Genomic DNA, 17,128 nt, shown 5'->3' on the forward strand with positions numbered 1-17,128 from the left:
TTCGAGATGACAGATTTGGGTTTAATGAAATTTTTCCTTGGTTTGGAGGTTCGACAAGAAAGGACAGGTATTTTTGTGTCACAGGAGGCATATGCAAAGGAAATTTTGAAGAAGTACAAGATGACACATTGCAACTCGGTATCAACACCAATGGAACCAGGTGTAAAACTCTCAAAATTCGATGGAGGAGAACGAGTCGACGCAAGTAAATACCGAAGTTTGGTGGGAAGCCTTCGCTATCTCACTTGCACAAGGCCTGACATTTCGCTAAGTGTTGGCATTGTAAGTCGATTCATGGAGGAGCCGGTTTATTCACATTGGAAGGCGTTGAAGCGAATCCTACGGTACATTCAAGGAACGGTGTCACACGGGTTATTTTATTCAAATATGGAAGATTACAAGTTGATTGGGTATTCCGACAGTGATTGGTGCGGAGACTTAGATGATCGGAAAAGTACATCGGGATATGTGTTCTTTATGGGTAACACAGCATTTGCTTGGCTTTCAAAGAAGCAACCAATCGTGACACTATCGACATGTGAAGCTGAATATGTGGCAGCATCTTGGTGTGTGTGTCATGCTATATGGCTCAGAAATTTGTTGGGTGAGTTGGAGCAACAACAACTTGGTGCAACTGAGATACGAGTTGACAATAAATCAGCGATTGAGTTGGCAAGGAACCCAGTGAATCATGAGAGAAGCAAACACATTGACATTCGTTTTCATTTCATCCGAGATCATGTAAAGGAAGGAAGTGTGAAATTAGTGCACGTGGCAAGTCGGGACCAAGTCGCGAATATCTTTACAAAACCGCTACCGATGATACTCTTCGACAACTACAAGAAATTAATCGGCATGAAGGATGGCAGAAGCATTTAAGTTTACAGGGGAGTTTTGTTAAATAAAATTAAATGAAAGTTAAGAGTCATGTAAGTGAAAGGTCAAGAGTTATATTGTTTATTAATGGGTTTAAATTAGTAGTTTTTTGTTTAGGAAAATGAAAGGTCAAGAGTCATTGGTTTATGGTTATTATTAGATTTTAATATTTTCAATTTTTGTTGTTTTAAATGGTAAACTATAGCCTATAAATAGTTTGTAAGCTTTTGATTTTATATGAGAGAACAATTTTATATTGAGAACATTTTCCACACGGACTTCGACAATTGAGCAAATGGAAAAGTAGCCTCGTCAAAACGAACATGACGAGAAATATAAATACGTCCATATCGATTAACACATTTATATCCCCTGTTATTTGTGGCATAACCCAAAAAAGTACAAGGAACAAACCTGTATTGAAGCTTGTGACGATTATATGGTCGAAAAAGCGAATAGCAAAGACATCTGAAAACCTGAAGCTGTTGATAATCTGATTTGCGACCAAAAAACTGCTCACAAGGAGATATACCAGCTAGACCTTTAGTTGGAAGAACATTCATGATATACATAGCTCTAGCAAACGCATCAGCCTAGTAGGAAATGGGCAAGGAAGCTTGAGCTAACACCACTAGTCTGTTTCAACAATCTGTCGATGGCGACGTTCAATGAGACCATTTTGCTTCGAGGTATGCGGGCATGATACACGATGAGCAACTCCAAATTGTTTCAGATATACATCAAATGAGCGAAACTCACCACCACCATCAGTTTGAAGCTGTTTGAGTTTAACACCTAATTGCAGCTCAGCATATTTCTTGAATGAAAAATGCAGAAAAGGCATCAGATTTCTTTTTAAGAAAATAGATCCAGGTGTGTCGAGAAAATGAGTCAACAAAGGACAAGTAATATTGATAGCCAGAAGAAAAGCAAGGAGCTGGCCCCCATACATCAGTAACTACCAGTTCTAAATGGGCAGTATACACACAATCAGAATAACTAAAGGGCAATTTGTGTCCCTTTCCTAACTCACAAGTATTACACAACGTATAGTTTTTACGTGTCGAAATTCTAATTTTACAAGAATTCAAAATGCTACGAACAACATCACATGATGGATGACCCAATCTCCGATGCCACCTGTCGAACTTAACATCTAACCTCTACTGTTGAAAGGACTCTGGTAATGCTAGCTGTACTTTCAGCAGCATTAAAGGCAAAATCTGACTTGACAGTATCAAACCGAAACAGCCTATTCAACTCACTTCCGCAGAGCAATGTCTGATGAGTCTTCAAATCCTTGACATAGCAGCAGTTAGGATAAAATTCAAAATATACACCATTATCGTTAGCAAACTTAGAAACTGACAATAGATTTTTTTTAATATCAGGAACATATAACAGATCCCGAAGCAATAATGGACTGGAATCATCAGCCAAGATAGACGAACCACCAACATGTGTAATAGGTAGAGAAAATTCATTACCTATAACAATCTTACCTCCACCATTGTACAAATGAGCATCAGAAAATTTTGCTGAGTCATTTGTCATATGAGCAGTAGCGCCACTATCAGGATACCAAACGGGATCGACAACTATAGATGGAACTGCAAGCCCAGGTGATCCAGTCAATTGAACTGCATGACCACTCGTTGAACACATCAACTGTGATATGAGCCTCGATCGCCTATGCATACAGTCTGAACCAGAAATAGAATACCCACGTGATGTCTGACCAAAACTGCAAGCATGTGAAAGTGTGAACTTTGACCACGCTGAGTAGAATCTATCTCATTAAGTGTAGGTTGGATCTGTCGAAGAGGTTCACATACTGTTGGCGAACTCTATTTCTAAAAAAATCGCTCTGATACTATATTAGAAACTCATATAATACTTCATGTATTCAATTCAAGGTGCCGAATACAGTAGCAGTAATATCTTATATAACAGTATACTTCACAACTGATTAGTAACTAACTATAACCAGAATACAATTGACTATAACAAAATACTAACTAATATAGTTACTCTTGTTGTTCCAATAGGGTCGGAAGCGTGTAAATTATTGTACTAAAAAATCACACAAAGTTTAATTCCCAAGAAAGAGAGGTGGATCACATGGATCTCTTAAATACCAAGTCTTTCCTTAGACAGAATATCCCTTCTATAGTAATTTAATAGCACAATTAAATACTACTATTATACCCTCAAATATTGAAAGAAAAATAGGACAAGAAAGAACACAAGAGTTTTAACGAGGTTCGGTAAATTATACCTACGTCCTCGGGCACTAACACCAGATGATAACTTTACTATCTCCAAAGTATTACAAACAAATAGAATTCCTTAAGAATTCTCAAATGGGAGAAGAGAGAAAACTAAGAGAGAAAGATTGGTTGGGATGGTTGAAATGAAAAATGAAAAGGCCTATTTATAGTTGAAGTTCAGGGACTAACTTGCAAATGGCCTAAAAAATTAGGGACCAAAATTGCAATTATCCCATTCAACTTTTCAACATTCGGTGCAACTTGCTCAACCTTTTTAACAAGTTGCTTCCTACCTTTTTTGACCTTTCAACAATCTCCACCTTGAAGATTTGATTAGGATAATCACATCTTCACACACTTCCTTCAACTCCCCAAATTCGATAAAGTTATCTTTTGTAGTGCCTCTAAATGCGCTCTCGAGCGCCATACACCTGTAGGTGCTCAAATTCTCAGGATGTTAATCAAGTTCAAACAATGATTAAACTTGATTGTTGTTACCACTTTGGTCATCATATCTGCGGGATTATCTGCTGTCGGAATCTTCTGAAGTAGAATTTTTCCTTTTTCAAAGACTTCCCGCACAAAGTGATATCTTACGTCGATATGCTTGGTTCTTGAATGATAGACTTGATTTTTCGCTAAATGAATAGCACTCTGACTGTCACAATATAGACTAATGTGACTTTGAACAACTCCCAAGTCTTTCAATAATCCATTAAGCCAAATAGCCTCCTTAACAGCTTCTGTAACTGCCATATATTCTGCCTCTGTAGTAGACACAGCTACTGTAGACTGTAAGGTAGACTTCCAACTCACTGGGGCTTTCGCAAGAGTAAACAGATACCCCATAGTTGAACGACGTTTATCTAAATCACCAGCAAAGTCGGAATCAACATATCCAACTACAAACTGACCAAGTGCTTCATCCTGTTCAAAAATTAAACCAACATCTACGGTTTTTCGAAGATACCGTAGAATCCATTTCACAGCTTGCCAATGTCCTTTTCCAGGATCATGCATATACCTGCTCACAACTCCAACAGCTTGTGAAATGTCAGGCCTCGTACACACCATCGCATACATCAAACTCCCAACTGCATTAGCATATGGGACTTTCGCCATATATTCTCTTTCATCTTCAGTCTTTGGAGATAAATGAGCACTAAGTTTCAAATGAGAAGCAAGTGGGGTACTTACATGTTTTGTGTTTTCATTTACACCAAAACATTGTAATACCTTTTTCAGATATTACTTCTGATTTAAACAGAGCTTGCCTCTCGGTCTATCTCTACTTATCTCCATGTCGAGAATCTTCTTGGCCTCACCTAGATCTTTCATCTCGAACTCTTGATTCAACTGAGCCTTCAGCTTATCTATCTCATTTTGGCTCTTCGAAGCGATTAACATATCATCAACATACAAGAGTCGATAAATGAAAGATCCGTCATGCAGCTTCTGCAAATATACACAATTGTCATATTTGCTTCTTGTGTACTTCTGCCTTCTCATAAAGCTATCAAATCGCTTGTACCACTGCCTCGGGGATTGCTTCAATCCATATAGCGATTTGTTAAGCTTACAAACCCAATTTCTACCACCAGCATCTGTGTATCCTTCGGGCTGAGTCATATAGATCTCCTCTTCTAACTCACCATGCAAGAAAGCCGTCTTAACATCAAGTTGAGCTAGCTCCAAATTCAACTGTGCTACCAAAGCCAACAAAATTCTAATGGAGGAATGCTTCACAACAGGGGAAAATACATCATTGTAGTCAATTCCCTCCTTCTGAGCGTAGCCTTTAGCTACCAATCTTGCCTTGTAGCGAATATCCTTCTTGCTAGGAGATCCATCTTTCTTTGCGAATACCCACTTGCATCCGATTGCCCTTTTACCTTTCGGTAATTGCGCCAACTCCCAAGTATTATTCTTCCAGAGAGACTGCATTTCTTCATCCATGGCGCTTTTCCATTTATCACTTTCTAAGCTTTGCATTGCTTCTTGATAAGTGATAGGAATATCATCAACAACGGGAAGGGCGTAGGCCACCATATCAGTAAATCGAGCAGGTTTACGAATTTCTCTCCGTGGCCTTGCAACTACAACTGGTTCTGGTGTACTTAGTGGTTCTTGGGTTAGAACCTCTTCAACCTCTAATTCCTCCATTGTGGCTGGAGAATTAGACTTATTAACTGGGCAAATCCCCATCTGCTCAAACTCCACCTGTTTTGGAGTACACTCCACCTGCTGTGGAGTATTGCTCGTCTGAATATCTTTATCTGCTACCTTTTTCAATGTGGCAGATTCATCAAAGGTAACATCTCTGCTACAGATCATTTTCTTTGTGCTTAAACACCAAAGACGAAATCCCTTCACTCCAGAAGTGATTCCCATAAAGAGAGCTTTTTTTGCCCTCGGATCTAACTTTGACTCCTTCACATGGTAATATGCAGTGGATCCAAACACATGTAAGGAATCATAATCTGTAGCCGATTTTCCAGACCATACCTCCATAGGAGTTTTTCTTTCTAATGCAGATGATGGCAAACGATTAACAAGATGGCCAGCGTATGTCACAGCCTCAGCCCAAAATTACTTGCCCAACCCAGCATTGGACAACATACATCGAACTTTCTCCAGCAATGTTCGATTCATACGCTCTGCCAATCCATTCTGCTGTGGTGTATACTTAACTGTGAAGTGTCGAACAATACCATACTCTTGGCACACATCAAAGAACGGATCACTTTTATATTCCCCTCCATTGTCCGTCCTAAGCCGCTTGATTTTCTTGCCAGTCTGGTTTTCGATCATAGTTTTCCATTTAAGAAAAACTCTAAGCACTTCATCCTTAGTTCTCATGGTATACACCCAAACTCTTCTGGAAAAGTCATCAACAAAAGTAACAAAGTAGTGTTTTCCTCCCAATGAAGGTGTGTTGGAAGGCCCCCACACATCTGAGTGAACATATTCCAAAATACCTTTTGTATTATGGATAGCAGTACCGAATTTCACTCTCTTTTGCTTTCCCAGAACACAATGCTCGCAAAATTTTAATTTGCAAGCCTTTGCACCTTTCAACAATCCTTGCTTTGCCAGAATTTGCAAGGATTTTTCGCTGGCATGTCCCAACTTCATATGCCACAACTGCATTGAGTCCAATTCTTTGTTACTGGAAGCTGTAGCGACTGCTCCAATAACTGTACTACCTTGGTAGTAATACAAGTTATTTTTCCTGATGCCCTTCAATATCACAAGTGCGCCAGATGTCACTTTCAAAATCCCATCTCTCATAGTAACAACTGAACCATTGGATTCCAAGGCTCCCAATGAGATGAGATTTTTCTTCAAACTGGGCACGTACCGAACATCAGTCAGAACTCTGGTTGATCCATCTTGATTCTTTAATTGGATTGAACCTATCCCAACAGTTTTACAGGCATTGTCATTGCCCATATAAACAACTCCTCCATTTAGTTCTACTAAATCAGAGAACCACTCCCGGTTAGGGGACATATGATAGGTACAACCCGAATCCAATATCCACTCATCTGAATGGAACGACGATGATGATGCAACCAGTGATAGTTCAGAGTCACTAGTATCATGCTTAGCAACACAAGCATCTACAGCAGCTTTTCCCTTATTCTTCAGCTTTGGACAATTTTTCTTCCAGTGGCCTTTCTCATGACAAAAAGCACATTCATCTTTCCCGAGTCTGGACTTTGACTTTGATCTCCCCTTTTGAGTTTTCTTCCGAGTGTATGAATGACCTCGAACTACTAAAGTTTCTGTATCTCTGATTGAGTTTTTCTGTTTGTCCTTCTTTTTCTGTTCATAACTGTATAAGGCCGCACAGACTTCGCTCAGAGATATATCACTCCTGCTATGAAGTAGAGTAGTTTCTAGGAACTCAAACTCCTCAGGAAGTGACCCCAACAGCATCAAAGCCAAATCTTCATCTTTGAATGTCTCATCCATATTCAGTAAATCAGTGACTAACTGATTAAATTTGGTGATGTGATCATTCATTGTGGTACTTGGGACGTATGTGAAGCGAAACAGTCTTTTCTTCAAGTGGAGCTTATTTTGACTGTTTTTCTTCAAAAAAATTTCTTCAAGTGCCACCCACAACTTATTTGCAGAAGTCTCCTTTGAAAAAGCATACCTCTGCTCTCGAGAAAGGCATGATCGAATTGTGCCACATGCCAACCGATTGATCGCCTTCCAATCTTTCTCCTATACATCATCTGGTTTCTCTTCATCAATGGCAATGTCTAGACCCTGCTGAAAAAGGGCATCTAGAACCTCACTTTGCCACATACCAAAATGGCCCGTGCCATCAAAGATCTCCACGGCCAATCTTGCATTTGCAATTGTCGGTCTTGTCCACATGGACGATGTTGAAGCTCCTACACCGACCGTTTTCTCCATAATCTTTCAATATACCTAAGGAAATCTTTTCTAATGTGGAAGATCAGTTCAAACTGCAACCACAGAGCATACTACGATTAACCTTCGGCTCTGATACCACTTGTTGTTCCAATAGGGTCGGAAGCGTGTAAATTATTGTACTAAAAAATCACACAAAGTTTAATTCTCAGGAAAGAGAGGTGGATCACATGGATCTCTTAAATACCAAGTCTTTCCTTAGACAGAATATCCCTTCTATAGTAATTTAATAGCACAATTAAATACTACTATTATACCCTCAAATATTGAAAGAAAAATAGGACAAGAAAGAACACAAGAGTTTTAACGAGGTTCGGTAAATTATACCTACGTTCTCAGGCACTAACACCAAATGATAACTTTACTATCTCCAAAGTATTACAAACAAATAGAATTCCTTAAGAATTCTCAAATGGGAGAAGAGAGAAAACTAAGAGAGAAAGATTGGTTGGGATGGTTGAAATGAAAAATGAAAAGGCCTATTTATAGTTGAAGTTCAGGGACTAACTTGCAAATGGCCTAAAAAATTAGGGACCAAAATTGCAATTATCCCATTCAACTTTTCAACATTCGGTGCAACTTGCTCAACCTTTTTAACAAGTTGCTTCCTACCTTTGTTGACCTTTCAACAACTCTAACACTCCTCAGGAATGGGACCTAAAATATTATTGTTAAACATGTAAAGCAAGCTTAGGTTTTTTCAAGTTTCCAAATGTATAAGGAATGGAACCAGTTAGACAGTTGGTGTCGAGGTGAACTTCAACCAAATTCCTAAGATTTCCTAATTCTAGAGGAATGGAACCAAAAAGCCAGTTGTCTCAGAGGAACAGAATTTCCAAGTTTCTCAAACTGCAAGTGAAGCAGAATAGAGCCATTCAGTTGGTTTTCACTCAACTGTAGTTCAATAAGAGAATTCAAGTTTCATATCTCCTCAAGAATGGGACCAAAGAGTTGATTTTCATAAAGAGGGGCAAGTGTAAGAAGTCTTAAGTCACCAAATAGGATGAAGCCAGATAGATTATTTTGATGCATGCTTATTTGAGAAACAAATTCCATATTCCCTAATTCAGAGGGAATGGGACATCATAGACTATTGTTAAACATTTAGCACATTCTATTTTTTAATGGTTCCAAATGTGGAAGGGATGAGACCAGTTAGATAGTTGCTGTCCAGGTAAACTTCAACCAAATTCCTAAGGTTTCCCAATTCTGGAAGAATGAAACTAGAAAGGGAATTATTATAGAGAAGCAAGGAAACAAGTCAACTTAGTTTTCTAAGAGAAGCAGGAATGGAACCATTTAGCTTGTTGCTACACAAGGCAAGGTCAGTGAGAAATTTGAGTTGACCAATTTCTCGAAGAAGCTGTTCAACTGATTTTATTATACCGGGTCGGATTCCAGGTTGGATTTTGAAAATGGATAAGAGAAGCTGCATCTCTTTGGGATGTCAGTCACCTTTTATTATATCGGGTCAGATTCTGGGTTGGATTTTGAGTCGGGTCATTTTAATTATAAATATATAACAATTTGTCTCACACCTGATCGAATAACAATTATAAGATAACTCTTTCAGACAACCTGACATTTATGAAATTTGTGTAATTTATGACTTTTATACAAGTTTTAACTTGAAGCTTTATCGAGTGAGTTTTTTGTTTGATAGTGTAATATAGGAGTCAAGAATTATATTGCAGAATATTGCAAACTATATTTCCCATAAGATAGAATTTGTTTGTAAATAGGATCAGAGGTTGCGAGATTAACTCTGCTAACTCAAAAGATCAGATGTTACGACCTTAACTCTGCTAACCTTAATAATCAGTTGGGAGTGTAGATCCACAAGTTTTCAAAAAGCCAAAGGTCATGATATTAAATCAAACGAACTATAAGAAAGCCAAAAATCGTGATCGTAAATCAGCTTGACAACATAAAAGATATAAGTCAAATCTGTACTCACACATAGAGCTTGAAGAATAGAGCAGCAAGATACTTTATAGATATAAATAACAAGATAGTAAAAGTGGAGAAGAAGGAACACACAAATTTTACATGAAAAACTCGTACTAAGAGTATAAAAACCACGGACAAAGTAGGTTTTGACTTTTCACTAAATGAGTAAACAAACGAGAATATAATAGGGAGAAAATAAAGCTAAATGTATTAAATGTACAAACTCAAACCCTAAAAACAAAGCTTTAATTCTCATAGAGTTCTCTCAAAAGGGGTACAAAATTCTCTATATAGTTACCACGTAAAATGTCACTAAAACTCATTTGCGACTACATCTTTCATTACTTTTTAATTGGCCTCTCAAAATAGGGATACAATTTCCCATTAAATAGGCTAAGATTAGAGGTCTAATCATACTAAAATATCACTGGAAGAAGAAACCCGATGTTTGTGGGAAACACATCGCCATGTTGCAACATCCTCATTCGTGTTGTCATGATATCGTTTGTCATCGCGACGTTGAGAAACTTCTCATTGTGACGTCGCTGTCTGTTTGGTCGAAAATACGATCCACATCCTACAAGATTAGTTATTTTTTTTGAGTAATGGTGATGTTAAGATTTCGAAGTTCATGGCTATGGCAGATCTACTCTTAATTTTCCCCTAATTTCAGCCAACAACATGGAACTCTTTTCATCGTTTGTTCTAGTTCCTAATTTTTTTTTTTGGCTTTAGTGGTGTTGAATTTTTTTGGCATATTCTCTATAGCTTATGGTGGTGATTTATTATTATTATTATTATTTTTTATTGTCAAATATATTCTCCTCATTTTCATAGTTCCACTGAACTGAATCTTCCTTAGTGGTGGACCTCCATGCTATATACCTACCAAATGTCAAATACTGTTTCATGTAATCCTGATAAATCTCACTCATTTCATTATCATTTTTTTACTGGTCATCTGCAATTGCAAGCTTTTGGTGGTAATTATGAGTCTATTAGTGCAATACTAGTTTGGCTAAAAGCTTGAATTACATGTAAAAATTTATGAAGTATTGAAAATTAATTGTGGGGACAAATGATGGGTTCACTTATTTTAAAAACTTGGGTTAAATTATTATTTGAAATTTGAAATTATTTTAATATTGAGGTTTAAATATTTTTTTGTCTAAATTACACTCTAAATTTAGTAATTATTTTCACATTTAGGTTTGAACTAGGCAATTGTTTTTATATTTAGGCTTAAATTTTTTTCTCAAGTTTAATACTAAATTTAGCAATTGTTTCTACATTGGCGACTGAAATTTAAGGTTTTGAAGCCTCAATATGAAATCAATTGTCAAGTTTAAGGTCTAATTTAGACAAAAAAAATTCAAGTTTTAATGTGAAAATAATTACCAAGTTCAAGTTCCAAAAAATGATTTAACCCTTAAAAATTGTAACAATTTGTTTGCAGAAAAATAAGTAGTTATATCACTGGAAAAAAAATTGGGGTGGTGAAAACAGATTCCATCTAATTTGCCTGGAAATTTCATTATCTGCTGCTTGTTGCTGGCAACTAGCTATTGGCATTATGATCCTTATGTTGTCCATTATGATGCTAACCTGAATAATTAGCTTATTTGGATAAAATACCCCTGCAAATTGATTATTTTAAAGCTGTTTTCAGCTCTATCATTGACAGATTCAACCTGAAGTGGTCACGATTTGGATGGTATGATTTGGTCTAACTAGCTGGCATATGGAATTTTCATTGTAATTCAATATTATTGTTAATATACTTGGTTTTTTTTTATCTTGAAACGTGTTGTACTACCATAAGATTCGAATTCAATTTTTTTTAAAAAAATATTGAACTCTTAATTATTTTTTTTTTTAAATATCGAACTCTTAATTACCCAATTTAATAAAACATAGGTTGAATTTTAAAAAGGCTTACAACCATTATAAACAGCACAAAAAAGAATCTTTGAACAAAAGCATATCTGCAAATGGAGTTTAGGTTCCCCATTAGGCAACTTATGCATATCTTAATGATAATGATTCTTTCGTTCCTTATATTATTATTAGTTTAAATCTTTCTGTTTTTGGAGTTTTCCTGGTAGTATCAAATGCACAGTTGTATTTCATTGTTGATGGCCATCAAATTGCTGTATTTGTTACATGAAAAAATTGGTAATGTTTCATGGCAGTGAATCAACATGAATATTTGTGCCAACCTAGTTTATTATTAGTCAACTATTGGTGGTGGTGGTCCTGCTAACACAATCAGATAAGGCTTGTTCATAAATAATGCTAATGTTTTAATGTCCCCATCATAAAAGAGCCAGTTCACCAATTACCTCCTTTTAATATTTGTTTTAATTTCGAAGTTTAATGTAACATTGAATATTTTAAATAAAAAATAAAAAAATTAAAAGTATTTAAAATAAGGTTTAATAAAAAAAATATAATCCAAATCAATAAGCTTACTCAATACACCCACATTATCATCCCGTAAAATATCAATAATGCATTTATAATTTACAATTTTTTATTTTTTTAATATAGGTAGATGATTAATATCTTCCTTTGCATATAATAATAATATAAAAAATAGACTTCTATTACTTTCTTTATTCTTGATCTAAATCTTATTTTATTAAAGGAAAAATCTACAAGGGAATATTTAAGTGTTGAAATGATAAAGAAAAGAGAGTGGTACTTTGTTGATATGTGAGTGCTCAACTTGCAATTTTAGAATTCACAAAAAAAAAAAAAAACAGACTTTACTAAGAATGTGAGAAAACATGATTCCCACTCATCACTTCCATTTTCTTTTATAATATTATTAAAATTCTAATCATTAAAATTAAAAAGTTTGACCTGCTTTGTCAATAAATTACAGGATTAAAATTCAGCATTTGTAACCATTTCCTTTCATTTTCATAGAATTTCACTGTTCAAATTTTTGTTGTTTTCATGTTTTAAAATTCCCTTCAACTAATATCATCTTCTTTTCTTGTGTTCAACATGTTAGATGAAATTGAGTAAGCTTGTATACCCACTAAGTTGCATGTCATGCAAAATCCAATTCTAATAATATCTTTCTTTTTAAAAAAAAATTATTTACAATTTCCTCACTTTTTCATCTCTAAAATTTTTTTTATGCCGGTTGAGTCTAACTCGATTGATATAAGCATTATTGTCAATGCAAGAAGACTTGGGTTCAAATGCGCTAAAGTGCATTATCCTCTTATTTATGAGTTGAGAAGGGACTAAATATTGCGTTAAAAAGAGCAGATATAATAATCAAACACCTATAATGAGATTATTCTAAAAAAATTATCTTAATTTTTTTAAAGTTATAAGGCAGCTCACACAATTATACTTAAATTTTATTTTTGGTCATTGAACTATATAAAGCACAAAATGATCATCAATTAATTGTGTATTTTTTTTCCAATTCCTTTAAATGATCTTAATTTTGTGACAGAAAGATAACGTGGCAGTTCTAAAGTTGATATAGTAATAGATTTGTCTCTCAACGATTATATATTTTACCAATTTGATCATGATTATAAAGAAGTTAACTTTTAATATTTACAAATTATCTCAATTTAATCCTGATCCTAATAAAATCATTAAATTCTTCTATTAATATTTAAAAAAAAACCTAACAGTAAAAAGAAGACTTATTTTCTGCCACTCATTTTCTTGACAAAATAGTTGAGATTTTGTTGTTGAAGGCACCTTTTAGCCCCTATCAATAAATTATGTATAATCAGTTTAGAATTCTCTTGTTTTACCTTTTAGAATTGTTGGGAAAACAACAAATTCATGAAAATAGATAGGATTGGATGTGAGATTGTGATAGGAACCTGGTTGGGTTGGGTTGGGTTGGGTTGGGATAATTGATCAAAGAAAGACAAGACTCAAAAGAGACCAACATACAAATTGAAGATTGAATAACATCAGGTAATTGACAACTAAAAAAGACCAATCCCAATAATGGCGGTCGTCCTCCTTCGCCTCTCTCATCGGAGGACCATCTCCACCACCAACACACTCGCATTTCTTTTACACTGTGTTTAGACATCACCTATTGAATTATTATACACAAATAAAAAATATCTTTGTTATTTCTAAAAGTTGTGGCTTTGGCAGTAATCTTTACTAGTTTCTAGCAAGCTTAGTTTAGTTTCTCTTAATTTTAATTTCTTTTAGTGTTGTTTTCGATGCTTTTACTTTCAGTTTATGGTTGTGATATTGTGCATATATAACAATTACCATGGTAAGTGTATAGTTAGATCTATCGTGAATTGTTATCAAAAATAAAATAATGTGATATTAAATGTAAATTTGAATTTTGAGAGGATGAGGAAAAGGATTGGTGATTTAAGACCTAATTTTCTGTGAATCATTGATGTAATAAATTGTTCTGGAACTTTTGGTAGTGTTCAATTAATTGATCGAATTTTGTTGTCAAAGTAACTTAATGATGGCAGTGGTAAAATGAAACTATTGACGGTTGATTAAAGTGATGTATGTTTAATTAATTTCTGAAATTTTTAAAGTTAATATGTACAACTCGAACACTTTTTGATGATTGTGGCATTTCTAAAGCAGTTGATAATGTTTTTATCATGATCCATACTCTGACAAATTTAAAATCACTATAAATATAAAAATTATAAAGAATTCAATATCTGATTTTATTTAACTATAAGAAAAAGTATTTTATGAATTCTAGTATGATGATCAAAATCTTCACCTCATAAAATTTATCCATGTTGAAGTCTCAAAAAGAAGAATTGGGAGGCCCTGTTTCACTGTGCATAAATACTAACCTTTTAATTATAATTATATGGTATAAAAATTTTATTTTATAAAATTTCTTTCTTAATATGAATATTTTACTCAAACAACAAAAATTCTTCAAATAATATTATATTAGAATTCAAGTAACTGTAAATTAAAAATTGAATAATATGTAAGAGTAAAAAACATGTCAACCCATTCAAACAGATGATTTTGTTGTATCCATCAAATTGCATACATTATTTTAATGGAGCTTTTAACTAGATGGGTTATTCATGAGTGACAATGTAAAAAGCGTCACTTTCCTTATCATTAGATTTTCGGTTAGATTCAGGCAACAATCTCAGTTGAAAAGTTCCTATTTGGGTGCTTTCATTCTCCTCTTTCTTCATCAATTTGCAAACCCCCCCCCCTTCTCTCTCATCAATCTAGCTCTTAGGTTGATTTTAAATCACTAAAATACTGCTTTTTTGCTCTCTTGGAGTTTGAAATCTCCTCAAGCTCCAAGTAATTAACTTTATGCAGTGAATTTTGCACAAACAAAATCTGGGTTATGCATATCTTCTTCTGTAATGTTGGTTTTCCTTTACAAAAAGCAAATTTCAGTTGTCACAGAAAAAAGAAAAGGGCTTTTATATTGAACAGTTGAATTCAATCTATTTGACAAAAAAAAATCTAGGCTTTTGGTTTTAGAGATTAGTATGAGAGTTTGAGGAGAGATTATTTGGTGAGAGATTTCATCTATGGCTGGTGAAGATTTAGTGGAGCTCAAATTCAGGCTTGCAGATGGAACAGATATTGGTCCAACCAAGCATACTCCAGATACAACTGTTGCATCTCTCAAAGAGAAAATACTTGCTCAGTGGCCTAAAGGTTACCCTAACTTTTCCATTTTTTTACCTGTTTAATTATATATTATTCATTGTTTCAACATCAATATAATATATGCTTCCAAATTTGTTGATTTGATTCAACGCTTTTCCATGGTTGCACAATAACTATTTTTCATCTTAGGTGACAAAAAATGGGTGAAGGTTTTTTTTTCTTTTTTTAATCTTTTCTATTCTTGGATCCAGGCCACTGGAACTCAAACGCACCTGAATTTAGATCAATAACACTGTTGTTCTTATTTTGACTGTTCTAATTGAGGCTGACAAAAGTTAAAGCATGCCCCACTCTGCCATTCCATTACGCCTTTGGTTTCACAGATTCTTTTTTGTAATCTAAATTTTCAATATCGAATTAGATGATTGGACCAAACTTAGTTACTAGTACCAGTCTTTCACTCAGTTTTGCCTCCTATAATGAAGACAGTCACAGTTTTTAGTGTATATGGGTACTATATATGTTGCTTTTAATCCTCCTGCACTTTGCTTTATATCTGAATTCTAGTGTTCTTTTTGTTATTATATGGTGTGTCTATGTTCAGTTTTTCGTATTTTTTCATGTTTGAAGGACTATTATACACTCGTACAAATGTTCTAATGTGTACGAATTCATATAAAAGTCCGGGTAACATAGGTTATAACACTGTGATATGGTATATACTCGGCTTCTGTTTTCATATGAAATCACTCTTTTTTGTTTCACAGACAAAGAAAATTGCCCAAAGACAATACAGGATGTGAAGCTAATTAATGCTGGAAAGATACTTGAAAACAACAAGACACTTGCTGAGTCCACACTTCCAGTTGGTGAACTTCCAGGAGGTGTAATTACAATGCATCTCGTTCTACGCCTTCCTTTGTCAGACAAAAACAATGGTAAATCTCCAGCATATCTATTTGATTCATTGCACATGAAAGTAGCTTGAGGGATATGACACAATATGCCTTCTTTTAACCATTAGTTACAATCGACCAACTAAATCACCAATATAGTATGTTGCCCCCATGTGAACATTTTCTTCAATATACTTTCAGCAGCTATCATTCCATAAGTAACCTTAACATTTTGATCCTATTCCTCCTCCTCTGCATGCCAAAAGCTCCACAAAGTTTTTGCTTATAGGTGAAAAATTAGGGTTCTTTTAGTTCATTTCCACACGATCCATGTTTGTTTTCCTATTCTTGTCTCTGAGCACCCATAGCTATTCGAAATTGGAAAACCGGGGTTCAAATATATGTTGTTTAGCACCATATTTGCATTATTAACTTTGCTTGATGTGCCTTAATTACTAATTCCCCACATTTTATCCAGAGAAACAACAGGATGATTCTCCAAAGAAAAGTAGCTGTTCATGCACAATATTGTAGCTGCTTAATCAGATCCGATACTGGTTTCTTCAATGCATTCCTGTTAGATTTGTTCAGATTGCAATCCTTCATCTTTACATGTTTGAGGCTTATTCTGATGGCTACAGAAACATAAACAGAAAAAGTAGTATGGTTTGGTTTTACTGGAATATCTTGCATTTCCATTGTTGCTTCTGAAAAAAAAAGGGTAAAAGACAAGTGTTCAATTTGAAGTTTAGTTGATTATGGATCAGAAAAAGATTAAAAAGTGAAATTTATAGAAGAAATTATTAATTTTTTTGTTTTTTGTTGATACTGCTTTGAAAATGTAAATCCTTGTCACATGCACAGTGGATAACCATGTTTGATTGTTTACAATGATCTTTTTTTTCCATTATAGATGGAGAGTAGAGTAGACCTTAGATTTAGCATCATTACAATTAACTTTCCCATGTTAAAACAAGGTTGATTGAAACCAGAAAGGCTTGAGAAAAGTCTAGTGAAGAACGCAAGGTCAAGCAGAAAATCAACAAAGAAAAGGGCTTATAT

The 17,128-nt window shown here is 34.8% G+C and overlaps 1 protein-coding gene across 1 annotated transcript; it reads left to right on the plus strand.

Annotated features, from left to right (window-relative positions):
- Nucleotides 1-14,621: 14,621 nt before the first annotated feature.
- LOC107962471 (membrane-anchored ubiquitin-fold protein 6) lies at nt 14,622-16,873 on the plus strand. Its single transcript, XM_016898880.2, has 3 exons — nt 14,622-15,218; nt 15,938-16,108; nt 16,545-16,873. The coding sequence occupies exons 1-3, from the start codon at nt 15,089-15,091 to the stop codon at nt 16,598-16,600; spliced, it is 357 nt and encodes a 118-aa protein (XP_016754369.1). The 5' UTR covers nt 14,622-15,088; the 3' UTR covers nt 16,601-16,873.
- The last annotated feature ends 255 nt before the right edge of the window (nt 16,874-17,128 follow it).

The sequence above is a fragment of the Gossypium hirsutum genome, chromosome A06 (genome assembly GCF_007990345.1).
Source record: "Gossypium hirsutum isolate 1008001.06 chromosome A06, Gossypium_hirsutum_v2.1, whole genome shotgun sequence".
NCBI lineage: Eukaryota > Viridiplantae > Streptophyta > Magnoliopsida > Malvales > Malvaceae > Gossypium > Gossypium hirsutum.